Below are 26,836 nucleotides of genomic sequence, written 5' to 3'. Positions count from 1 at the left end.
AGTCTTATACCTACCCTTTACATATCTTAACCTTACCACTAAATCCAACCCTAAACCTAACCTTAGTAACAGCGACTGAGACTCTCACAAGACTTAGGCTACCGGGGTGTTACCTTCTAGACACAGCTACTATCTAGGGAGGACATCACCTCGAGTGCATATAGATGTGACATAAATTGAAAGCAGAGACTTTGCGCTGCCCTGTCCAATGAGCCGTATCCACATACGGAGCCACACAGGTGCATTAGCAGATGTTGTGACTTCGCCTGTCTATTTGACGCTGCTAAAGTTCAGACTTCAGATGCGTCGCTAGACTTCAGAATTAGATGAACCGCGGTACAAATGCATACCAACCCATATAATGGAGTCTAGATAAACATTTTAATCCAAACAGGAACTTGATGATAGATTTCATTATTATGACTGATAAACACCCCCCATTTGTAACCTAACCTTTCTACTAATTTGCTCTCAGCTCCAACTGGCATCATTTGAATGCCCACTGGGGGGCGGTACCACCCCCATTGAGAACCCCTGATCTAACTTTTAACACAAATTCTATCATTTCACTCACTTTAGCATAAATGTGAGTTCAATAGGCCTTTTTCACACTCTGGGTTTTGGAACGCGGAAGTAAACGTTTGCAGGGTAAACTTCGACAGTGGTGAATGGGAGACCACAGCAAATATTATTTTCACTAACCTATTTGCTCCAAGACCAAAAGAAAAAAAGCCACTATTACATTTGAATGACTTTCCAGAAAAAAAAAAAATAGAGAGTGTGGATTAAGACAGTCTGATGAGAGAAGGCAAATTTACGGTCACTCTCTCAGCAGCTTTAATCGAAACCCCATCACAGCTGTGGTAAATCATTTTTTAAAACTAAGGGTAAAATAACACAAATCATAATGTTATAAACACATCATATAAAAAAGTTTGCTAGATTTATGCTGCTAAATAAGGGGGAAACGCGTCATCACAGTCTGTGAAAAAGTTGTCTGACTTTATTGTATGGCTACATGCAGGGGCGTAGATTCCCCCAATAATAAAAACAAGCAAGTACAACCCCCTCCCCCCTCCCCTTCAAGCCAAATCTACGCCCTTGGCTACATGTGAGTCTCTGTTAGTCTAACTGGTCAGTAAAGAGTCTTCCAGCCACTTAAGGCAATTAATTAACAACTTCTGATCATTACAGGTGTCCCTATCAAAGGATTCCTACCTTGTGCACAACAAACCTCTTCAACACTTAAGGAAAAACAAAAAGTAATAGATGCCCAATAGAAGAGCAAAATGGAAGTTTTTATCATTTGAGGGATACTAATAAGTGGCAGTCCACTTTTAATCAAAAGAAGACATACATTTTCCAATTAGTGAACCCCAAACATATTGACCTAATTACGCCTGCTTGTCAGCTGGTATCAGGTTTGCATTTTCTGCCAAGAGAGCCAACACAAAAACAGACTTGTGGTAAGAAAGCTTCAATATATATATATATATATATATATATATATATATGTGTGTGTGTGTGTGTGTGTGTGTTAAGGATACATTTATACTTGATCTAATACTCCTACAATAATGCAAAAAGCTTCACAATAAGAACAGTGGCGTATCCAGGACATTTTTACTGGGGTGGCCAAGATGGGGCACAGACCTAGTGTGGGGTGTGGGGTGGCGATACCGGGAGAACCTTTATGAATGGCACATGATCAAAATGTGTAAATATCGCATTGCTTTGCTTCAACATCTACACATGTAGAATAAATAAATTCTTAAACTCATGTTAGCATTCACTGAATTGTTTGTATTCAATATCAGACTGTTGTTTTGACATTTGACAGTTTTCTATTCCTGTTCTATTTCAACCTATTACAGTTTCTGGGAATCTCTGGTTATTTTAACATAACATCCATTTTTAAATCAGTAATTGTTTTGGAAAAGTCAGTTACACATTTTTAAGAGCTATTCTCATTGTAGAGAATGAATCTGCGTATAACATCAGGTATAGTGTATAATCATAAAAAGGTACAGGTGATAACTGATTGAGGCGCAATTCAATCAATCATTCAATCAATTATTCATTCATTTATTAGCTATAACTGCACTGTCCAGCAGAAATATTGTTAAATTGGGTACAAATCAGTGTGTGAAATTGGCTACGAGGGCTTATAGGTGTCTGTCTGGAAACCCCAAAATTGCAGATTGAGCTCTGTATACAGTAAAAAACAAAACTCTATTTACAGTGTCTACTCAGGTTTATTTTCCACATGTTCTGATAGCTTCAATTACTTTGAATATTACCAAATAAAATAGTGTCAAATCATTTGCGGCATTTAAGTGCAATTTGCCCTGCCTCTGCATATTTAAAATGTCAAATAAGGTATAAAAACTTTGAAGATTTTATTGGTCTGACTGACCAATAATACACAGAAAGAGCTCATAAATAACTAATGTAAAGATTTAAAGTACAGTCACAGCACAAACCCTGCTGCCTGCGACCTGCGGCACCTGCCTGGCCACCCGTGGTCTGCCCCTCCCCCCACTGATCAAAGATCAGCTCACACAGCTTCAATCCCACCACTACTATAATGGTCAGAAATATAAAACTGACCCTGGGTCAGTGTGGCTCTAAATCAACAAATGATCTGAGATGTCATCTTTGATTGACAGGTGTTTCTATTGGTTCTCCTTGTGTTGATGAACATGATGAACTACCAGTCAGTTCTGGGGTGGCCACAGAAAATCACCCCCTAAAATCGCCACTGAATAAGAATATATATATATATATATATATATATATATATATATATATATATATATATATATATACAATTTTTTTTTTGTTTATTATTTTTAAATATATAAACACATTTAAGGCATGAAAAAGGCATTACAATAATTATAATATAATAAATAAAGCCAGGTATTGTTGGTGTTTTTGTGGATTAGACGGGACTCTCATGTGACTGATTCTGGGAGGGTTTAAAGGTGACTGGGAGCCATCTTACGCACTCGCTTTACACCCCCCAAATATGTCACAACTCAACACCTAAAACTCACAAAGACAAACACACAGAGAGATATACTCAGCCACAGTCGGTGAGTACCTATAAAGTCAACGATATGTATTACGTATTGTTTAGTTAAATTTTACCTTGGTTTTTAGGCGCTTTGTAGCGGTGTGTTTACTTATTCGTGTCTGCTGTCTCTCCTTTCTGTCTTGGCTCAGTTGCAACATTTAGGTAGTGGCTTTAAACCGCGATAAATGTTATTTGACTGTTCGTAATAATAATGTTAATTGTTTTGAGCGTTAATTGCGAATCTTTGCGAGATGTAACGCGCGTGCGGCCTGTGTATGGACTCGCGAGCTCTGACACGAGCTAACCAGCTCAAGCACTGACAGGATTCTGCACCGTTTAACAATTTAATTGACAGAAAAACCAAAACATTGAAGGGTGTTTATTTGATCGGTTTATTCATAATGTAGTTATGTGTCCGTTAAAATGTGACGAATATGAAGCCGTCCGCTTTAGCTGCGTTGCTAGCGTCTGCTATGTACCAGCGAAATTCAAGTTGAGTGGAAGCAAGACGATAAAGCTATTTAATAATATTATCAGTATCGAAAGACTAAAATTGGATTTCTGTGGTTTAAAAGCGAGTTCTTTGAACGACAGACTTTCGGTTAACTTTAGCTAAATGTAATCTACTCTTCCTTGAAACGTAACGTGATTTCACAGCTGTTTAGTCTGAGCTGCTGCACCTGTTTCACAGCAACACTATCAATAAACTTGTTTTATTAAAGCAATTATTTAAGAATTATTTTAATAAGTGCAGGTAAATTGTTACTGTCCGCCGGCCTACTTAACAATAAGGCCTGTCGTGTTGACATTGTGCCAGCTGCTGCTGTCATCATTAGATTAGACATGACATTTAAGAGACTCTCTAAAGTTTGTCTTAAATCCATGTATTCCTGCTAAATGGGACTGTGTGGGACGGCTTTATTAGCTTTGTTTGAAATGCTTTTGGGGGTGAGGTGTTTTTTTTTTTTTTTTTTGGCTGTTCAAACAGCCTTGTCACCGCTGCCAGAGCAAGGGCTTTTCTCATTGTGTTGTAAATGTTTATTTCTCTGGCGTAAAATACTGCAAATGTAAAGTTTCCCCTCTTATACAAGTTTACTTTAGTTGTGAAATAATAGGGGTTTCTCAATGGCCTTTATCTAAATACAGGCTAAAGAACAAGATATGTTCCATATGTACCTAGTATTACAACACAATGACACCAAAATTGCTGAAATGAACACATTTACAATAACTACTCTTTACTAAACAAATCTGACATCTGAAACTGTCAATTGACAAAGCTGTCAGTAGATTTTTTGGATTTTACACAAGGGGAAACTAACAATTAATCGGCCAAGCAAACAAACCCCCCCCTCCATTCTTCCAATTCCTACTGTCCCAAAGTGGCCTAATATATGTGGCATGGCCTTGGGCCTGCGCAAAGATGTGTAGTCCAGATCTTCCTGATGAGTAGTGGAAATGTGCTGCGTTAATAGCACATCTGCTAAATGACGCCTTCCATTGATCACTGTAGGTATTTTTTATTATTTTTTATTTAGTTTTTTTTGTGAAAAGGTTTTGCGAATTAAAATTTACCAATGCAGCTGATAGAAACGTGAGTTATCGATACATTTTCACAAATGACAACACTTTCCGTAGCTGCACTATGTAACTGTTCTCTAACGACATCTGTGGTTGAAACTTAAAATTGCAAACAATTTGCGGAAGGACGCTACGTGAATCATGTTTTGGCACTGCCCTTCTGGCGGATGAATCTCATGTATTGATCTTTGCCTGTGTGTGATCATGACGAGATATTAAGAGCCGGAGTCATGGCGTGCTATTTTCATGTTAATTTAATGTTATACGATTAAACATTTAAAACTGAAATATTACTTGCTTTGAAGAGAACACGCATATTCACATGTTTTGAATGAATGAATTTTATACTTGTAGCACTTTTCTGACACTACACTCAAACGTGCTTTTACATAGAGAACAGGGGTTCTCTACTCAATCACTACCATTATATTTTAATATAATTGTGTTTTATCTACTATTAATGTTTGTATTGTATTACACTTATCAATTTAAGAGGTGATACTCATGATATGGCTGATACGAGTTCAATGGAAGATTTATTATTTGTATTATATTGTACAGCATCAGTTGATAATGCAAGTGAACCGTAATACTACAATAGTATGTCTATGAATGCACACAATAACACGGTAAACTAAAAGCATAAAACGAGGATTCAATAATGATGGGGATATATACTTTATTAAACATTAAAATATGCTTAAAAATGCAATATAACAGTTGTCAATTTCAGAAGTCATAAATATTAGTAAACGTCACTAACTCCCCACAACAACGTAGATACATAATGATCGGTTAACACAACTTGTTTGATTCATACAAGCATGAAAAGCTATATTAGCTTCAGAAGCCCTACCAGAAAACATATCCAAGCATTATAGCAGGTAAACCACTTCGCCAAACAGATAACCGAAACATCCATCCAGATTGCTGTCCTGAAATGTAAGTGGGACTGACTGAACTGTAGTTTATGTGGGAATGAGACAGCCTTGAGACTTCTTTCCTGTGTTCACGGACATGACATAATGATGCAAGAATATACATCATAAGCAGCGATTTCTTGCCAAATCGGACAGCTCAAAATACGAAATTTTTATAGGCTTACCATAGTGAATCAGGGTGAAGAACATTGTTTTGAACACTGATTAAGTACTCAATCAATAATGGCAATTTGTTAATTTTTAACCAAAAAAATCTTACATAGTGCAGCTTTAACTTTAGCCCATAAATTCTACGTCGATACTTCAAATATCGTGAAAAACTAGAAAAAAAAAAAAAAGGCACAAAAATTAGGCTCGCATGACAGATTTTTACATCGCATGTGTCCTCAGAATGCTTGGTGTAGAGGGACACTTGAACCGTTGAGGAGACTCGAGTTTTCAAATTCATTTAGGGATAGGACTTCGGTACGATACCAGCCCTGGTACCTCGGTATCAATACCAGGGTACCCGTGGGTCCTTGGTCTTGATTTACTTTTTAAAATTTAAGGCCATAAGAAGTCTTAAATTACATGTGTGGAGGTCTTAAATTTTGGGGCGTGAATAGACTCTTAAAACAGCGTAATCTGAGTCAAAATCATCTCTCTCTCTCTCTCTTGTACATCCAACATTTAGCAGCTGACAATAAACCCATTAATCCGAAATGCAAATACCGTTATTCTGCGTCTCTGTAAGCGAGCGACGCACTAACACTGTCGCTCCTGTTTATAATTGACAAAGCTGTCAGCGTTGCAATTTGCAAGCGCGCGAGGTTGAAGCGTCTTGACGCCTTTCTAATCGTGGCGCTTCCTTTTACATCACCTTTGACAAGAATTGTAAAACTAATAGAACTACTCAGCTGCAGAATTACAGTTACACCTGTTACATCTCTCATCTCCATCTCTCTAGAGCTCCATCTGACATACAGGTATATTCTCTGCCATCTGAATCAGTCAGTTAATTTTTTTTTGTAACATAAAACAATAATATATAAATATTATAATATTAATAATATACATAATATAAATGATCTATTGTATATAATCTGTTTTCAATATACATTATAACTAATTATGCAGCACAGTTCTTTCATAATTTTAATATTAATATTTTCAATACATATTGTCAACTAAGCGGCTATTTTTAAGGTAACTGATGAGTTTTGACTTGAGATTTCAAACAAAAACGAACAAAAACTTGTTCAGATTTGTTTTTAGCGCAGCTGTCAAAGATTCAACAATCTGGATGCAGCGCAAAGAATGAAACGGTGCGCAGATATCTCTACATGTGTTTTTGAAAATGTGAAATTCTTTTTAACTTGGTGTTTAAAATATGCCGGTCCTGCACGAGACACTGAAGAAAAAGCGAGATGTGGTGCAACAGTCAAAGACATTCGTCCAACATGTGTTTACATAGGAAAACAATGCAGACGTGCGCAAAATCACGTTCGGTGTGAATGGCCCCTAACTCGTCCATTCGCGCGTGAGAGTGAGAGCGCGGGCACGAAACAAATTCGGTAAGTTTTTAAAAAAAATTTTTTTTATTAATTCCAAACCCGACCCAAACCCGAAGTCCTACTTGGAAAAACTGTCCCAAACCCAGCCTGAAACCCGTCAGGTTCTTGGGTCCCAACGGGCCCTGGGTGGGGTTGCAGACCCCTAGCCTGTGTGTGTGAAGGAGATGACTGAGCAGAACGGGGCCTCTCATTCTTTCTGTGGCGTGCATATGACTGTATATTATTTAAAGGTGCAGTATGTAAGAACAAGGGTTTCTGAATATTAATGACACCTGTGGCCTTTAAGTGAACTGCAGCCAGCTACCTGTTGCTCGCACTTGTGCACACACTCCATAGGGACGCGAGCGAGCATCGGCCAAAACAATGATGTAACATACAAAGAGACAACATGATTCACCGGCATCAGCTGACAGATGAGGTAGCATAATTAAAATTACACAGTTATGATTGTTTTACTACAAACTTTGAGACTTTATATTATATTTGACTCTCCAGTGCTGGAACAGGGCTAAAGCAAAGTGTGGATATAGGTCTGACTATGCGAGACTGTAGTATGAAGTAATCACTTTTCTTTGCATGATACATTGACTGCATTTATACGATAGCATATGTCAGTGTTAGCTAGCTAGCCAGCTTTATCAGTAGCTGTTAGCTAAATTTGGTGGACTAGGTCATTACAATTTTAATTTAATTGTCCATTTCATTGTAAAAGGAGTAACGGAGCGCACACTCATAAGCGTGAGCATTTGGAAGCAGTCGTGTGTCAGTCAGACAGTGTGCTTGTATCGAATGAAGTCTGTGCTCAGAACTGCCAGTATTGTAGAAACACTGGTATCGTGACATTAATTTGTTTTTTTGTCTTGATTCGGTACTGAAGTACCGGTGCTTTTGACATTACTGTACACATCTCTATATTGAACGTCCCAAGGGCAGATTTCTTTTGCAATGAACCTAAACTTATCCAATATTTGTTTGTGTTTTTGTTTTTAAGGTTGATGTCGTCATGCACACCATTTTATCTGTAAAATTCCAGTTGAATGGAAACGAGCAGCAAACTCCAACTTTAATTTTTTTGCACATTTACACTTAGCTGATAACAGAACAGTGCAAAAAGTGGATGGTAACTTGACATTTACGTTGAAGATTCTCTTTCTCCATAATATGCCCATAATTAGATCATCCAACTGCAATTCCCAAGCTGATTAACTCACTCCCAGACAACCTACGAGCATTTGATTCAATTACCGGTAGCTCTTTTAAAAAGTAGGTTATCCCACAGCACACCTGTTTACTAGGGCTTTTCCTCAAGCATTTAATTTTAACCCTTCCCTCCTTTTTGGATTTTATTTTATTATTTTCTATTTGGTTAATTTTTTTCTCAGACCATCTTATTCTTTCTCCATCTGTATGTGAATGTCTTCTGCAAAGCACTTTATAAACGCCACTTAGAAAGCATCTTAAAACACAGTTTTTCATTTCTCACACAGGTTTTCCTTTCTCACACAGGTGGAAAACCTTTGAAATCTCTGATGTTGATGCATAGATGAGAAAGGAATGGACAAAAGATTTGAAGAGACTTACACTGGCTTCCTGGCCCCTGGTCTGTGAAACCTTTGCAGAGGAGGGATTCATTAATTTGTGGAAGGATAAATTAAGCTAATCTTCCCGCTTATAATATCTGTGACCTGTTGCTTGAGTGACATTCATATTAAGATGCTCCGCAAGGGACTTGTATATTGACGAACAAGAAACCGCTTAAATATTTTAAACTTTTTTTTGTGTGTGCTTTGGACACTGAGAAAGCTGTGGAAGGGTGACTTGCAAATTATTTTGCAAGCCCATCAGGATAAAGTATTATCACCACTGTTGGCATTGTCACTCACTGTTTGGCAGAGAGAGAATATTTAAGTCATGAGTACAGCCAGAATGGAGAATCCAGTGATTCTGGGACTGTCGAATCAGAATGGCCAAATGCGAGGCTTGGTGAAGCCAGCAGGGGGGCCTGGAGGTGGTGGAGGGGGTTCCCAAACAACGCAGCCTGCCCAGGTCAAGGCCTCCAGCACAGTCAACAATGGCCACTCCCAGCCTGCACCCACAGCTAACACCATCATCAAGTAAGTCCTTGCAATGTCAATGCCCATCATATACTTAAGTGCCATGATAATTGGCATAACTTGGTGTATGTTTTCCCTGTTAGGGCTGGGGACGACTGGAAGAAGAACCTAAAGCTTCCCCCAAAGGATTTGCGCATGAAAACCTCAGTAAGTCAATCTTTAATAGATATACTTGTTTCAGATATACAAAACATGATCCGATGATGGTTGATGAGCCAGAATCCTTTTTTTGATGTGCTTGTTGCAGTCTGGAACTCACAAGCATTCATTGTGTCATTTACAGGATGTGACATCGACCAAGGGAAATGAGTTTGAAGATTACTGCCTGAAACGGGAGCTGCTTATGGGCATCTTTGAGATGGGCTGGGAGAAACCGTCACCTATACAGGTAAGAGGCAGAAAAAATATACCTCATAGGAGCACTGGTATTACCGCTGGTTGGACGCTAGGTGGTACTATAGTGTAATTTTTGTTAAGCAGGGTTAGGGTTAAGCCTACACAATAAAACAAGACACCTTGATTTCAAACTTTGAACTTTTTGTATTTATTTTAATAAATTCAAATGAAACTGGAAAAAAATTAAGTGCAATTAAAATGTGTGGTGGTCAACTTTTTGAAATATGGCTTTACAACAGGTGAAGGGTGACATCTCTTTGGCAAAGAACCTACTTCATCTGTGCATTCTCTACCGGGTATTTAGTTGTCCGGGAAAATACATAGTGTGTGTGTATATTGCAATATCCAATTACATCGGCAACAACCGGGCTGAGGGGTTGGTGAATATTCTTGCTTTAGTGATTTTGCATTGAAAATTAAATTATTAAAAAAATGAAAGGCTTAAATACATTTCTAAATTCAAATTGCACTCCAATTGATTTGAAAAAGCAATTAAAATAACGAAGTGAACAAATATCACCTTTCTATTTACCGTCAGGCAAGTATCCGTCTAAACATGCAGGCGGAAAATTACTTACACAAATGAACAAAAACAATTATAAATGTAAAAATAATTAATGATAATAATCACTGAAATATAAATCATGGTTCGAGGTGACCGTGTTTTTTTGTATTATGTTTTAATCACCGATGTATAAGCTACAGAGTTGTTACAATGAACTGCTCTGTGGAAATAAAGAACTGAACTTGGCACCTCCTGAGATGTCTTGGGTCATTTGCAGCACTCATAGATGATACTGTTCTTGCAAAAAAAATCAGAAGACAGAAACAAAGAGAGTGAGAACCTTTTACATGCGTGTGTTCCACGAGACCGCACGCCTCCATACAAACAGCATGTTATACGTGTTCGTAGACGGCTTTTCTGTCATCTGTTCTTAATATAATAGTGTGTTTCTGCAAGTGTCTATTGGCAAATTATTTGTAATATTAATTTGATGATAATAATAATAATAGCCTAATAATAATTTAATACATTAATGGGAAAACGGGACAAATCATCTTGACATCATCAGTCGTCAGCTGTTGGTGATCACTCTGACCATCGTCGATCCCCGAGATCATCATCTGTCGGCACAACCCTAATAGAGTTCCTTGCAACAGGCAAGGGGAAAAACTTCTATTTCACACTGTTAATACTGTCTGTATCTAAAAGGTGATTGGCTCTTAACTGTAAGGCGGGACTTCCTTTCTACATCAGTTGACCGTTGGGTGCTCTGCTCCTTGGTTGAGCATTCCAATTTTTCCCATTCATTTTAATAGAAGTGGCCCATCTCTGCTAAATAATCTGTACCTCATACTTTCCCTGCAAGAACTGACATGATTGTTGGTGTTGATGATGCAGGGAGACTGGCGGATCAACAGTGCTTGTTGTACTTTAACACGTTTTATGCAGTAAACGTAATGTTCACCTATTGGGAACACACTGTGACTGAGCCCATTGTACAGAGGACTTGAAACACCTTTCTCCCATCGTGTGTAGTGTTTCCACAAGGATTATTTTTCAGCAGCGGTGCTGTTGTGCGTGTGTCCTCAAGCCTGCAACACCGGACCCGTATTAATGCGTGTTGGAGAAATTTTATTAACTTTTGTCTAACTCAATTTCAGCCTGGGCCACATCAGGGTTTATTTGTGCCCTCAAACGGCCCTTTGAAAATGTGGCACCAGCACCTGCTTTGGTAGCACCCATGCAAATATTACATGTTATGTGCATTAAAATGTACAGCATTTGATTTTGAGGTTTAACAACAGTGACATCTGTGGGGGGAAAAAAACCCCTAATTTATATATGGCTAAATTGAAATGTGTGAATAAGTTTGGTCTGCTTTACAGATTCCTTTCATCAAGCTCTGTCTGATAAAACTATAGCCATGTCTTGGAATTTCTGAAGGCAAACAAAACAACTTACATTTTCCTACAATCAGAGAGCATTACAAGAGTTCAGATTTTATACAGATGGAAAACTGATAGCTTGGTCCATAATTATGAAAATGCACCATAGTTCTTTCATAGTATCCATAGTTTTAACAATGGTATTTGTAATAGTTCATGGTAACCATAGGTAAAACTATGCATGGCTCCTCGCTACCATGGTTAGTAACTATGGTTTCTATATAAAGAACTATGGCATTTTTGTAATGAAAAACAGCAGTCTAAATACATTTAGAAAGTTTCTCTGCCTCAACTACCATGGTTAATACAGTACAGTTAGTGTTACTGCAGTAAATCCATGGTAAATTTTTGTAAACATTGTGATCTGAGAATCGAAAAACCTTCTAATTTGTTTCTCCAGTTTTCTTTGTCAGTGCCGTTTAGAATGTGGGAGCTGTTTGCAGGGATGGGCAGTATTTCAGATATATGTATTTGAAATACAAAATACTATTTTGAACTTTGTATTTTAAAGTCTTTTGAAAAAAATCAAATGTAATTTGTATTTAAATACTTAAGTTTGGTATTTGTGTATTTTCAAAATACATAAAATAATTTGTGCCAGTCAACCTCTTTTAGGCTGCTGATTTCCTATATCAGCTAGTTCAGGCATGCCTCCCAACCCCAGATTTCATGCACGTGAGCTGCAGATGTCAGAGAGAATGGCTCCATCTAGCATTTCTGCAAGGAAATATGGAGTCCTGCTGCATCCATTCAATCGGATGTGGGATATTCCTACTTGATATCTCTGATTTCAGACCATAAAGGCATTCCATTGCCAGATGCTCAGAAGATGACGTAAGAAAACAAAACTGCAACGCTCCTGTTAGCTTAGCATCTGTCATCAGAGACGTTTCTTAGAAACCCAATTGATGCAATGCTAGCATTTGTGCTGCAGGTGTATGTTTATCAAAAAGAGTATAATATACCATGTTTTATACAACTGTTTCTGCAGGTTTTTGTTAAACAAGTTTTAATATAATGTAATGTAAGAACTTGGACACATTTATCGATATTCCTTAATGTTTATCACTTTGTATATCTCAGACTATAATCTCCCCTGATGATATGTTTGTGTGAAGTCATGCGACAATGACATGTCACTCATTCATGTGGGAAACAAAAAACAGAAGAAGCCAAACTTAATCACACAATGTACAATGGCAAAAGCCCTTTTTCTGTGAATAAACCAGCGTCACTTATAAGTGACATGATTTATTAATGCGTGGCATCTAACATATTGATTAATTTGCTTAAAACAAACCGTGAAGGGTGAGTAGTTAGTTGACTCGTGTATAACAAATTAATATTATTGAAATTATAGAAGTTGAAATCATTTTGCAAAATCATTGCTTTTCATCTCATATCGACACGCCCCTTCCAACGTCCCAACTCGGAAACTCCTGTATCATCTAGAATTCTAAGTTTCCCACTTGCTAATGCGACTTCGCTGGGTCATTCATGTGCTCGGAACTCGGAATTACGATATTTCCGAATCCAGTTGAAGGGCATGTTTTGAAAATTTCCACACGAGTTTCCCAGTTGGAATTCCTACTTGGCCATTCCATTGCACTTTTCCTAGTAGGAAGTTGGTAAATCCGACTTTCTGAGATGAATGGAATGCAGCATAAGATAAGGTGAGGATGTGATGGTCGATTCTACTTGTTGCAAAAAACAATAATTGCTTGCTACTGTTAATTTCCATTAAAATATTAAGGTAGCTATGATACTTGCCAGCCAATGCAATGCGTGTCAACAGTGAGGAAATCAAAACTAGTCAGCAGCCAGCTATTGAGCTAGTCTAACTATCGTTAGCGAGTTCACTAGGTATTGTTAGCTAGATCGCTATCTAGCAAGCTAAAATGGAACGTCATTCAGATTTGCCCTTCAGTTAACATGGAATAAAAGAGCACTGGCATGGGGAAAATAGTGTTAGCACTAGCACTGGACATTAGCGCTAGCTAGTCAGTGTTACTAGCTAATCGGTTGTTGGTGTTAACAACTGATTGTATTTATTAGCTAGTCAAGTGTGTAAAGCATTACTCCTTGCTAGATAGCAAGAAAAGTACCCACTGTTTTACACTATTCATTTAATAGGGTTCGCCACGAGTAAAAGCAGGCTGCAGTGTAACCTGGACAGAAATGAAGAAATGGCTGCTATTTGGCATTTTGCACTAAATTTGAAATTAAGTTTCTAAGCAGTTGTACACCAAAATTTTCTTAGCATTCAGAATAGGTCCAGCTAGATATCGGCCTAATAGTGATATTTCATTGAATGGCCAATTTTAATGTATTTCATATGTATTTTATTTAGATTTTTTCCACACAGTATTTGGTATTTTATTTTGATAAATTTCAAACTGAGGTATTTTGTATTTATTTTAAATACATTTTCAAGTATGTTCCCATTGCTGGCTGTTTGTTTTAAACAAGTTTCATCACCGAGACACAAGAGTTTTGCAACAGACAATTCTGTACCACATTCAAATTAGTTTCGCGATCGCCGCGCATCTCACTGGTTCACAGGCGCATTTAAAAAAAGTCGGTTGAGACCAGTCTGCAAATTACCGCACCTGCTCTGCCCTCGTGCTGCTATGATTAAGTAGTGCTGTTTCATTCTGCTTTTGAAGTGAGCAAAATGCTCTCCGAAACATACAGATGACAGGGGAAGGCTCATTAATATTCACAAGGATAGCGCTAACTGATTATTCAGTGAAACGTTGCGATCCCCTGCCACTTGAAATGAAGCGAGTTTGACACGGGTTGTGTGTGTGATGGGGTCCCTTTCGCAGTGTAGAAAGTGCACAGCTGACTGGGGCTGGCAAGAATTAAGTTGCGTCAAGAATATTAAATTAACCATGTGAAATTCCAACAGCAGCACTCATAATTCATCAGTGGCACAGTGCCGCTTCATCTGTGTTGCTGACACGGTGTGACATGCAGCGCATAAGCGACAGTGTGCCCTCTAGTGGCGGATGACTGTATAGACCATCTTTTCTCTATCTGCTGACAATTACTGAGCGCATTTATGCTGAAATTGATGATTGATATGCTTAATCGATCAAATTATTAACGACAAATTATCATTGATTTATTCATTAACATCTGTTGTCCAAAACATCAAGCTCCTTAAATTCTTGTTGGTCTTTATTCATTATAAATCTTGACATCCAATTGGAACACAGTGTAGGCTTTGAGATGGTGATGCTTTGCTGTGTACGGTTGTCAGGTACTCACTCTGACATTTTTTATCAGTTGCTTTTACATTTTCTAGTGTTTACCTTCAACCTTTTGGCAAATGTAGTAAATTCTAAAAGTTACCAAAAAAACTCAACCTGCGAATCCATTTTAACTCGTGTCTGAACAGCTGTTCAAAACGCCCAAACTGGGCGTGAAAACCACAAACCTGGCAAAATGTGTCTGGTGTGTGTAGAGCACTCTGCACGTTAATCGTAAGGAAGTGTGTTGAGATACAAGGAGACAGCAGATGTATTTATAACGAATAAGGTCTTAATTTGTATCTATTTCTCACCCAAAACAATCACATCGGGGCTTGGGTAGCTCAGCGAGTATTGACCCTGACTACCACCCCTGGAGTCGTGAGTTCGAATCCAGGGTGTGCTGAGTGACTCCAGCCAAGTCTCCTAAGCAACCAAATTGGCCTGGTTGCTAGGGAGGGGAGAGTCACATGGGGTAACCTCTGTCGCGATTAGTGGTTCTCGCTCTCAATGGGGCGCGTGGTGAGTTGTGTGTGGATCACGGAGTCTCCACATGCGGAGTCTCTGGTGTCATGCACGACGAGCCACGTGATGAGATGCGCGAATTGACTGTCAACTGAGACTTCTGCTACCCGGATTGAGGTGAGTAACTGCGCCACCACAAGGACCTACTAAGTAGTGGGAATTGGGCATTCCAAATTGGGAGGAGAAAAAAAAACTCACTTCAAGACATGGATTACATCACTCAAGTCGTATGGGTTGTTTTTATGCTGCCTTTGTCCTTTTTGCAGCTTGAATGTTTTGGACCTCATTGACTGACTTTGTATGGGGGGTGGGGAAAAACACTTCACATCCTTCAAAATATCTTGTTACACAGACGAAAGTAATTTGAGTTCCCTTTTAAAGATATGTTCTGGGTTCAATACAAGTTAAGCTCAATCGGCAGCATTTGTGGCATAATATTGATTACCACAAATTACTTTTGACTTGCACTTCATTTTCTTCAAGGAAAAAAAAGCAAACATCTGGGTTACAGTGAGGCACTTTCAATGGCAGAAAATGGGGCCAATTTGTGAACTTTAAAATACTTTTTCAAAAATGGCCACAGAACAATGTGTTAACAGAATTAATGTAAGTGCTTTTATAAAATAAGCTTCACATTTCTGCCTTTTTAAATCCTCAAACTTTTCTGAACCCGGAAAATTCCCTCTAGACCCTCCAAAAATCATGCACTGGTGAAACATGTAATGTAATGAAGTTTTTGCATTTGTTTCTTCTGCTGCACTACTATTGAATATTCATCTTCATCAATGGAAAAACAAGCTTGTTGCCAAAATTAAGCAGCCAAGCCTTTAAGAATTTTTTAAATTTTGCTTTTTAAACTCACTTTTAAATGATTAGTTCTCTTCGAGAAACTGGCTTCAGACTGTTTAGACCTTCTTGTCTGTCAGTGACCATTCAGTATCTCCTGTATAACAGATGTCTGTGTCTAATCTGGCCCATCTGCTCATTACTGTGTTCCCACTCATTCCTGCAGGAGGAGAGCATTCCCATTGCGTTGTCTGGGAGGGACATTCTGGCCAGAGCCAAGAACGGCACAGGAAAAAGTGGCGCCTACCTCATTCCCTTACTTGAACGAATTGACCTGAAGAAAGACAGCATACAAGGTAACTTAACTTGCTTGACCTGTCTAATGGTGGGGTATTGGGTTGGGCGTCTTAAAGATGTTGTGAATGGTTGGGTTTCATAACAGACTGCAGCTGTGTTTGTTTACCTTTTTTGTTTTTGTTTTTAGATTTTCATGAATGATTTCACTTGTTCTTTAAGTGGCTTCATGGGCTAAGCAACTGAACACTTGTGACTTTTGCAGCGTTGGTCATTGTGCCCACTAGAGAACTGGCTCTGCAGGTGAGTCAGATCTGTATCCAGGTCAGCAAACACATGGGCGGGGTCAAGGTCATGGCAACTACAGGTGGAACCAACCTCCGTGATGACATCATGAGACTCGACGAAACGGGTGTGTGAACATAAATTAGGGGAAGGGGTTTTGAATTATTTGAGCTGTTTTATTCTCTACAAAATCCCTGGATATAACAGATTACATTTTCCCTGTTTTATGTAGTGCATGTTGTCATTGCCACTCCAGGAAGAATTTTAGACCTCATCAAAAAGGGGGTGGCCAAAGTCAGTCAAGTACAGATGATCGTGTTGGATGAGGTGTGTAAGATTGTAGTTAATTTAACAAGTGAGGTTGCAGTTACACTAAGTACCTCAGAGCTTGTGGTATGGCAATTGTATATACAGTATATCATTTTTTTTTTTTAAATGTTATTTATTTTTAAATCCATTTGTTGCTATATAGGCAGATAAGCTCCTGTCACAGGACTTTGTACAGATGATGGAGGAAATTCTGAGCTCTTTGGCAAAGCAAAGACAAATTCTGCTGTACTCTGCCACCTTCCCTTTAAGTGTGCAGAAATTCATGGTAAGCCCACTGATTCAGATAGTGAAGTGATTTAGTTTTTATAAATTATTCAGAGTTAAGTGTGTGACTTCCATTGGTTGATTGAGTCGTGCCTCAAACTCATGACATACATTGGGATTGCTCAAATGGAGCAATGTTTTGGTAGCACCACAAGGTTTACAATCAACATACGAATGGCTTATTAATAGATGTCCCTGCATATTAAAGGGATGGTTCACCCAAAAATGAAAATTCTCTTCTCATTTACTCATCCTCATGCCATCCCAGATGTGTATGACTTTCTTCAGCAGTACACAAACAGATTTTTAGAAAAAATCACAAAGGAAACATAAAAGTAATCCATATGACTTCAGTGTTTAAAACCATGTCTTCACAAGCTATAGGTGTGGGTGAGAAACAGATCAATATTTAAGTCCTTTTTCTCTCTACATCTCCTTTAACTTTCAGATGTGAAAGTGAAACTAAACAGGCACCACATGTGATTTGCAAGTGCGAAAAGTGGATTTAAAGTAAAAAAAAAAAAAAAAAAAGGACTTGCATTTTGATCTGTTTCTCACCCACACGTATAATATCACTTCTGAAGATATTGATTAACCCACTGGAGTTGTATGGAGTACTTCTGTTTCCTTTGTGATTTTTGGAGCTAAATGTCTGATCACCATTCACTTGCATTGTGAGGACCTACAGAGCTGAGATATTCTTCTAAGAATTAATTTGTGTTCCGCAGAGAAAACATCTGGGATGGCATGAGGGTGAGTAAATGAGAATTTTCGACAAAAAGCATTTAACCATCGAAACAATTAAACGCATCACCTTTTAATTGTGGGTTTGCTGCATTTTAAAGCTAAATGATGCAATGTTCATTTTATATAATTTAACATTGATGGTGTTCTCAGTGTTAGGATCACTAAAACTATGCATTTGTGCCCTCAACCACAGAATTCCCATCTGCAGAAGCCCTATGAAATAAACCTGATGGAGGAGCTGACCCTGAAGGGGGTTACCCAGTATTACGCCTATGTGACTGAAAGGCAGAAAGTCCATTGCCTTAATACGCTCTTCTCCAGGGTAATGGCCTTTTTCATCATTGTGCCTGGCAGACTTTAACCTGCTGCTTTTCAAATCTGTAGATGTCTTCTCCACTGTAGACTACAGAATCTGTACAATCAGCCTCTAATGTGTTTTATTTTATTTTTTGTTTTTAGCTCCAGATCAATCAGTCTATAATCTTCTGCAATTCATCCCAGCGAGTGGAGCTCCTGGCCAAGAAGATCTCTCAGCTTGGATACTCCTGTTTCTACATTCATGCCAAGATGAGACAGGTGGGTGTGAAGGGTCCGTGTTACCTCACTGCTGTTGGCAAAATTTTGTAATGGAGCAAGTGTTTAATTTTTCTCTAGGATGTTAAAGTTAAATGTAATTTCCATAAATTTGGTCTGGATTAATCCTACATTTTAACCATCCAGAATTTTAGTTTTTGCATATTCGTTTTGATTATGCATGTTTTCACTTTCTTTAGGAACACAGAAACCGCGTGTTCCATGATTTCAGAAACGGCTTATGTCGAAATCTTGTTTGCACTGGTAAGAGCAGTAAAGTCTTTGTCAGAGTAGTTACTTCTGTATTTCATGCATCCTTCAGTAAATAAAGGCACTGTCTCTTACCTATATTTTATTGGATTGTGCTGGTTTTAAAGGATGATTGAAACAGAATTTGATTCCCCTAATCATGTTTTGAAAAATTGGCTTAAGAAATGCCATTTTGCCCCTTAAAGGAATCTTTTACCCAAAAATGAAAATTCTCATTGCCCTCATGCCATCCCAGATATGCATGACTTTCTTCTGCTGAACACAAATGAAGATTTTTAGAAGAATAGGTCCATACAATGCAAATGAATGGTGACCAAAATTAAAGCTCCATAAAGGCAGCATAAAAGTAATCCATATTATTCCAGTGGTTTAATCAATGTCTTCTGGAGCGATCCAATCGGTTTTTGGTGAGAACAGACCAAAATACACCCTTTTTTACTGTACATCTTGCCATTTGCGGTCTCCAAGCACAATCATGATTTCAAGCTTGACTACACTTCCTAGTGCTTAATGCATGCATAGAGCGCTAGATGGCTCTAGGAAGTGTAAAAAAGCTTGAAATCATGATCGCCAAGGAGACTGCTGTCAAGATTTATAGTGAAAGTTATTCTGGTCTGTTTTTACCCCAAATCAGTTGAATTACTTCTAAATAAATGGATTAAACCACTGGAGTCTTATCGATTTACGTATGCTGCTTTTATGTGCTTTTTGGAGTTTAAAAATTGGTCACCATTCACTTGTATTGTATGGACCAGCAGAGCTGAGATATTCTAAAAATATTTGTCTTCTGCAGAAGAAAGTCATACACATCTGGGATGGCATGAGGGTGAGTAAATGATGAGAATTTTCAATTTTGGCCTAATTTTCCCTTTAAGTTCTTGTAAACATTAAACCAAATTGCTAAACCTTTACCTTCATGATTTGTTTTGTAAATGCTTGAATTGTTTCTCTTTGTGTAGATCTCTTCACAAGAGGAATTGATATACAAGCTGTGAATGTTGTGATCAACTTTGATTTCCCCAAACTTGGGGAGACATACCTCCATCGCATTGGCAGATCTGGTGAGTTGGAAGCTCTGTGACCTCAGCATCGTATCATGCACACACTTCCATGTAATTTAGTTTCAGTCTCTGCCCCGCAATGAAAGGATGTTCAGGTTTAGAAATGCCATGATTTGGCAAGTATGCTTTTGATAAGGCAGCAGTGTTCATGACATTTGCTTGCTTCTCCCCACAGGTCGATTCGGACACTTTGGTCTCGCCATTAACTTGATCACATATGATGACCGCTTTAACCTGAAAGGTATTGAAGAACAGCTGGGTACTGAGATCAAGCCCATTCCCAGCAGTATTGACAAGAGTCTCTATGTGGCCGAGTACCACAGTGAGAGTGGGGAGGAGGTTAAACTGTGAGCAGAAGAGGTAAATTCAGTCAGACTATGGCATACAATACAAGCTTCAATGCATGAAACTTTTTTTACACAGACACAGGTCTGCTCTTTAACAGATGTTTCACAGAGTGCGTTTACATGCTTGATCTTACTCTTATGTGCAAATTGACAACATCTGTGGTCATGTATACATCTTAAACGGTGATCTCTTATTGGGGTAAGATCGTAAGCTTTTTAAACAACCTGAGGCCTGTACCAGGAAGCTGGTTTTGGTGGCTAGCCAGGTATGTTTCAGTTTAGTTTGCGTCAACCTTAGGTACCAAGAAGGTTGGTCAGCTTTTACCGGTGTTCATCGCCATCATAACTTGCGCTCCATGGCTAACCTGCTCTGTAGCAAGTTTTGTTCTGGGTTACAGATTGATAAAAAATGCTGAAACAATCAGCTGTGAGTAGTGGCATCTGACACAATGAAGTCACTCCTACGTCGCTTAAAGAGCATTTTACCCCCAAAAAAATCTTAAAGCCACAAAATCGAGACTATAATAAATTTTCAATATAGATTAACAGCAGATGGAGTCTTAGATTTTAAATACACTAATTGTTTAACATTTAACCTACTCTAGCCATAAAAATATGAAACATCAATGAAAATAAACGTAATATAAGCTATTTATAAAACTGCTAGTAAGGTGGCTGAATATAACACCTGCCAATTGTGAACACAAGATGGCGAATATTTTTATTTTATTTAAATGAATATAAAAGCTTCTATAAAGCTTTTAAAAAGCCTGCATGTTCTTGTTGTGGACATATGAATTCACTTACACATTGAAATATCAGCTGTTTTATATATATATTTTTTTCACATTCAAAATTTGTTTCCAGCAGTCCTCAAGCTCTCGCAGCAGCCGCGATGTTTCTTCTTGCTGTGTAAATGTCTTTTAATTTCTTCATAATTGTACAGTGATCCCTTGTGCTGTATAAATCATGTTTTAATTCATGATTTCATGGCGATCTATTGTGCAGTATAAAATCCGTTTTCATTTCTCATATTTATATCAATCTCTTGTGCCGTTTAATGCATTTTAATTCTTAATATTTTCATAATGATCGGCATTCAGCGGAGAGTTAAATCCTGCTGAATCTCATGAAGTGAAAATGAATCGCGCTCTTTCTGTGTTTCACGTGATTGGCTGTTCGCTGCAAACATCACTCATTTATGTGCACACGCGTGAACTACAACCCCACTTCCTAAAAAGTTGGGACAGTATGAAAAATGCTAATAAAACAAAGGAGTGATTTGTAAATTATATTCTCCCTTTTGCTATATTGAAAGCACTACAACTACACATTATGATTTTTTTTCTTTGTGAATTTCATTGTTTTTTGAAAATATACAGTAATTTCAAATCAGATGATTGCAACACGCTCAAGTTGAGACGGGCAATTTAAGACTAATAACAATTTGACAAGATGAAATAAGGTGATGTGAAACAGGTGAGGCCATGGTGTCATAGTACTGTATACTGTATAAGGAGCCTCCAAAAACAGCTTAGTCCTTCAAGAGCAAGGATCATTCGAGATTTGCCAACAGATGCTTCAGCAAATAATCCAGCACCAGAACAATGTTCCCCAAAGACAAATTGGAAGGATTTTGGGCATTTCACCTTCTACAGTGCACAATATAGTTAAAAGATTCAAGGAATCTGGTCAAATCTCGGTGTGTAAAGGGCAAGATGAAAACCATTTCTGAATGCGTGTGATCTCTGATCCCTCAGACATCACTGTCTTAAAAACAGCATTCATCTGTAATGGATTTCATGAACATGGGACTAACTTTAGTAAACCTTTGTTATTCAACACCACTCACCACTGCATCCACAGATGCAATTTAAGACTTTACTATGCAAAGCAGAAGCCCTACATCAACACTGTCCAGAAGCGCTGCCAACTTCTCTGGGCTCGGTCTCATCTTAGATGGAAAGTAGAACAGTGTGTTTTTTGGTCCGAGTCCACATTTCAAAATATTTTTGAAAAAAAGACATTGTGCTATCCGGGCCAAAGAGAAAAAAGACCATCCAAGCTGTTATTAGCGTCAGGTCCAAAAGCCAGTGTCTGTATGGGCCAGGGGTGTGTCAGTGCCCATGGCATGGGTAACTCACATCTGTGAGAATACCATGAATGCAGACAGATATGTAAAGATTTTGGAGCAACATATACTGCCATCCAGCACAGTCTTTTCCAGAGGCATTCCTGCATTTTCCAGCAGGACCACTTCTTCAGACCACATACTGCCCAAATTTCAAGTGCATGGCTGTGTAAGCAGAGAGTCCGGGTGCTAGATTGGCCTGCCTGCAGTCCTGACCTGTCTCCAGTTGAGAATGTGTGGTGCATTATGAAGCACACCATCCGGCAACAAAGACCCCATACAGTTGTGCAGCTAAAGACCTACATAATGGATGAATGGGGGAAAATTCCACTTTCTAAACTTAAACTTGTTTCTTTAGTGCCCAAATGCTTAAGTGTTATTAGAAGAAATGTTTCAGAGTGTTAAACACTCGACTGTCCCAACTTTTTTGGGATTGGGGTTGTAATCTAAAACTCTGGATCAAAGCTTGAGTTGACCGAGATTGATGAGCAGCATCATGGTACCAATTAAGCACTCTGACGGCTTATTCAATGTGCGATTGTGTTTTAAGGTGTTTACGTGACCACACACCCCTTTTCGGCTTGAGCATAATCGGTGTGAGATTGTGCATGTAAAAGCTTTCATAAACGCTATTGATAAAAGTTTGTTTCTAAAACGATGTTTGACTGACTTTTCTTTTTCTTCCAGATCACCAATCGTTTGTCCCCTACAGCCTTTTTTTTGGTTCCCTACTGTGTCTAGGGAGTAGGGGATTTGATTATATTATTTTTTTCCCCAGCTATATATCTTGCATCTGTCTTCCTCTTGCCCCCGGGCTTTTTTTTTTTTTTTTTTTTTTTTCTTTGTCTGGTGCCACCACAAGGAATGTGACATTGCGACGGCCCAATAATCGGGATGAACTCATGGCCTGATAAAGGACTGTTGCACCATTTTTTTCACCCTGAAGACTTCAAATCACTTATGAGGAGGGAAAGAGGGGACAGGAGGATCTGATTTAGCAACAGAGGAAAAAAGTGACTACTGTGCCTGCAAGCACATCCTCACCCTGCTCTCTATCCCTATGCATCTTCATGTTTCTAGTCATTTGTAACAAGTGCCTTAGCAAGCAGTTTAACTTGTTCAAAAAGTAATAACCACTTTTTTGTTTTTGAGACTAGATCTCATCTTTTGTATAGCTTGTCAGCCTTCTGCCATATGACATCAGAAGATCCATTTTGCATTTGCCACCTTAAGATATTTGGGGTGATTTTAGTAAAAAGAACATACTTTTACAGCAAGAGCGGTAGGGGCAGCATGTATTGTTGTATGGCCTCTGGCGTACTTGACCATGGTGTGAAGAGAAAATCCCCTGGGGAACTGAGATTATATCAGTGAAGAGAATGACTGCAGTGATAAGTGGGCAAACGTTCCTGTGGCAAGCTTTCAAAAGTCCCACAAGGCTCTCAATGGCTTTTTCCTTCATCCACTCACAGAACATGCCATGACTCTAGAGACCCATAACTCTTTCCCCCTCTGTCTTCAGTGGGCCAACACTAAGAGAGACTAGACCAGACTTGGACCAGCCTTTTCTTTTGGCCATGAGGAATCTCCCTTCAGATGAATGTGGATACTTTATTCCATCCCCCTTTTTTTCCCTCCTTTTTATTCAGTGCAGTTTCACATCCTTAATGGGTAGGCACTCTGTCTTAATGTGTCTTTTATACAGATCCAGGCACATTGTAAACATTTTGTAAATACATTTTTTTTTTTTTTTTTTTTTTTTTAATAGATTGTTTTAAAATGAGCTAGCAAGGCTGGATGACCATTAGGGAAGAATGTTGAAAATATATTTTAAATTCAGGATTCTGTCAGCACTGGGTGGCACTGTTTTGCTTATCCCCCAGTTAAGCCAAGTTTATACCAGTGCACCACCTTGTTATTAAGAAAAATTGGACTCAAGTTTTTTTTTTTTTTTTTTTATCCTAAAATACTTTGTTCAAGAGTCTATTTGGTATAAGCTTGTAGACATTGTTCTCAATATCATTTGAGCAGGTGGTGCAGTTCAAATTTGCACTTGTGTATTATAAATTAACTCATCCGTTATCCATTGTTGACAGTTCCTGATGTGAGTAGCTCAATCGGCCTCATTTAAGAATGAAAACATGAGGCGTATTTGCTTTCCAGCCTTTTGCTTGTAACACTGACTTACGAGGCACTCGGCAGGGTCCCCTAGCCTGGGTAACTCTAATCATAGAGGTAATTTAATATTTTCATCATGTAATAGTGCTACTTGCTGCAGTGCAGCTCTAAATTGGCAATGTGCAAAAAATTTAATTTGAGCGAGATGTGTAGCTGTTACATGGGTGTGTGTTCACTGCCATTGGCACTAGGACATGATGACTTAACGACCTTTTGGGGGGTTTGAAAGACTTGGACATTTCCCATTGGAAAAATGGACAAAAACATATATGTAAAACAAAATGGATGCCAAGAATTATGAACAACAGACTAACAATATAGCGGCGAAGAGATCTAGTGCACGATTAGTCAGTTGTCCTTTTCATAAGATGCTGCACAGACTTTACAGAATCTAAACCTTTGCAGTGTGGGCTGCACTAAGTTTGAACTCTAGTTCAGGGGTTGGGCAATAATGAGCACTTGTGCTGAAGGCGCTTGCTCGGTTTGGATGGAGGTGTTTAGACTGACCGGGAACAGGTTATTTCTTTTTTTGGGGGGTGTGGGGTTTGAGGAAATACTGTGGCTGGGACATGGGTATTTAACATGGGTATTTCATGGGTGCTGACAACCAAATATTTTTGTTGTTTTTTTTTTTTTTCCATTATTCTCCAGCGGAATATTTATCTCCCCTCTCCCCAAACACTAAGACTATTTTTGAAATTAAAAAAAAAAATATTTTTTTTTTTTTTTTTTGCTGGGGATTGACATGGGCTTGCTTGAGGTACTTCAGCTCTTCTGCTGCTTTTGGATAAGTTTTTGACCCGTTAATTTTAAGGGTTATATCTTTATAGGATAGGTAGGCAGTTGAGAGGGATGCAGTTTTTGCTTTTTGTGATAATTAGCACAGAATTGACCTGACATGAATTTTACTTTGCGGATTAACGTGTCCCCATTTCAAAATCAAATGCAGGTGAGATGTTTCTTTATAAATTGATCAGTAATGTCTACTGGGAAGTGCCACAAATACATTTAAGCTAAAGGTTGTGCTTAAATTGAGCATGATTGAAAGTTACTGTGGTGTCTGTAGGCCCCCTTATCCTTGTACTCCAGAATTCGCAATACTTTCACAGTAACATGGCTTGATTCTAAGCTTGTATCCTCTTCTCTATTGCACATTACCTCCCTGTGTGCACATAGATGCCCCACCTTTCTAGCCATCTTGGCTTCTTTTGGGGGGGTATTTAAATGGGAGATCTGCTCTAGAGAGGAGCATATGAGGTAATAGGCTCTTTGGCAGCAGCCTGGTGTTCATATGTTAACCACTTGCTGTGAAAATCACAGTTTGTTCCTGACTTGTTGCTGAGCAGCAAGTGATTGGATGTGCTGTGGTCTTTACTATGGTGGTTGGGATTTTGGTTATTTTTTTCATTATATATATATATTTTTTTTTTGGTAGAAGAATGAGGTGGAGAACATCTCACCTGTTCCTGTTTAAAACCAGAAATTATCTGAAGGATACTAAAATATTCTCATAAAAATCCACTCATTCTTCAGGGTTTTTTGGGGGGGGGGCGGGTTTGCTGCCCTGATGTATCCATTTCTTAATTCTGGACACTTGGCCAGTTTACTGTAATCTGCCTGTTCAGCGTTGGAGTGTTTGGATACATCAGCCTGGGTTTGTGGGTGGGGTGGGGGGAATGGTGAGAATTGGGTAATCAAAAATTGAAGTCAACAATTCTGTAATTCTGGTTAAGGAAAATTAAATCTCTAAACTTTGCCCTTTAGATTTGGGATTTTTTTTCTTTTAAGTGATAATCTGTTGGATATTGCATTATTAAATGACCAACCAAATTGAAATAAAAAGTTCAAGTTTTTTTTTTTTTTTTGTCCTTTTTGAAATTGGGCAGTTTCAATTGGCATTGTTCTCAGTGATGCTACATTTTAAAGATTGAGGTTTTGTGATGTGTAAATGCAATTGTTAACATCTGTGATGGTTTTCGTTTAAAAATAAAGCTCACTGAAGTTCCACTAAAGCGTGTTTCTTTTTGTTTAGCTAAATTTGCAAGATGGCATTATGTCAGCAGTGTTGACACGAAGGAAATTGTCTAATCAGAAAGTGAATTATTTTTATTTATTTTTTTGCTACAAATTTAATGCACTTACAGTTTCTACTTGTGATAGTATAAAGAATTGCACAG

At 38.4% G+C, this 26,836-nt stretch overlaps 1 protein-coding gene across 2 annotated transcripts; it reads left to right on the top strand.

Annotated features, from left to right (window-relative positions):
* The first annotated feature begins 2,996 nt into the window (after positions 1–2,996).
* ddx6 (DEAD (Asp-Glu-Ala-Asp) box helicase 6) lies at positions 2,997–26,663 on the top strand. 2 transcript variants are annotated; one of them, XM_051656304.1, is made up of 15 exons: positions 2,997–3,098; positions 8,146–8,417; positions 8,642–9,268; positions 9,352–9,415; positions 9,552–9,656; positions 16,406–16,535; positions 16,739–16,885; positions 16,991–17,085; positions 17,231–17,353; positions 18,293–18,421; positions 18,559–18,675; positions 18,873–18,936; positions 19,902–20,003; positions 20,179–20,363; positions 23,169–26,663. In XM_051656304.1, exons 3-14 carry the CDS (start codon positions 9,066–9,068, stop codon positions 20,352–20,354), a joined length of 1,455 nt encoding a protein of 484 aa, XP_051512264.1. In that variant the 5' UTR covers positions 2,997–3,098; positions 8,146–8,417; positions 8,642–9,065; the 3' UTR covers positions 20,355–20,363; positions 23,169–26,663. The 2 variants fall into 2 exon arrangements, with proteins under 2 accessions (XP_051512264.1, XP_051512265.1); XM_051656305.1 differs by lacking the exon at positions 8,146–8,417 and having other exon boundaries at positions 3,003–3,098; positions 8,661–9,268.
* The last annotated feature ends 173 nt before the right edge of the window (positions 26,664–26,836 follow it).

This window comes from Myxocyprinus asiaticus, chromosome 26, assembly GCF_019703515.2.
Source record: "Myxocyprinus asiaticus isolate MX2 ecotype Aquarium Trade chromosome 26, UBuf_Myxa_2, whole genome shotgun sequence".
NCBI lineage: Eukaryota > Metazoa > Chordata > Actinopteri > Cypriniformes > Catostomidae > Myxocyprinus > Myxocyprinus asiaticus.
This window is presented reverse-complemented; position numbering and strand designations above follow the sequence as displayed.

Coding starts and splice junctions, on each gene's coding strand:
- ddx6 (XM_051656304.1), top strand. CDS start 9,066: ATGAGTACAGCCAGAATGGAGAATCCAGTGATTCTGGGACTGTCGAAT. Junction 9,416..9,551: donor ATTTGCGCATGAAAACCTCA/GTAAGTCAATCT, acceptor TGTCATTTACAG/GATGTGACATCGACCAAGGG. Junction 17,086..17,230: donor AGATGATCGTGTTGGATGAG/GTGTGTAAGATT, acceptor GTTGCTATATAG/GCAGATAAGCTCCTGTCACA.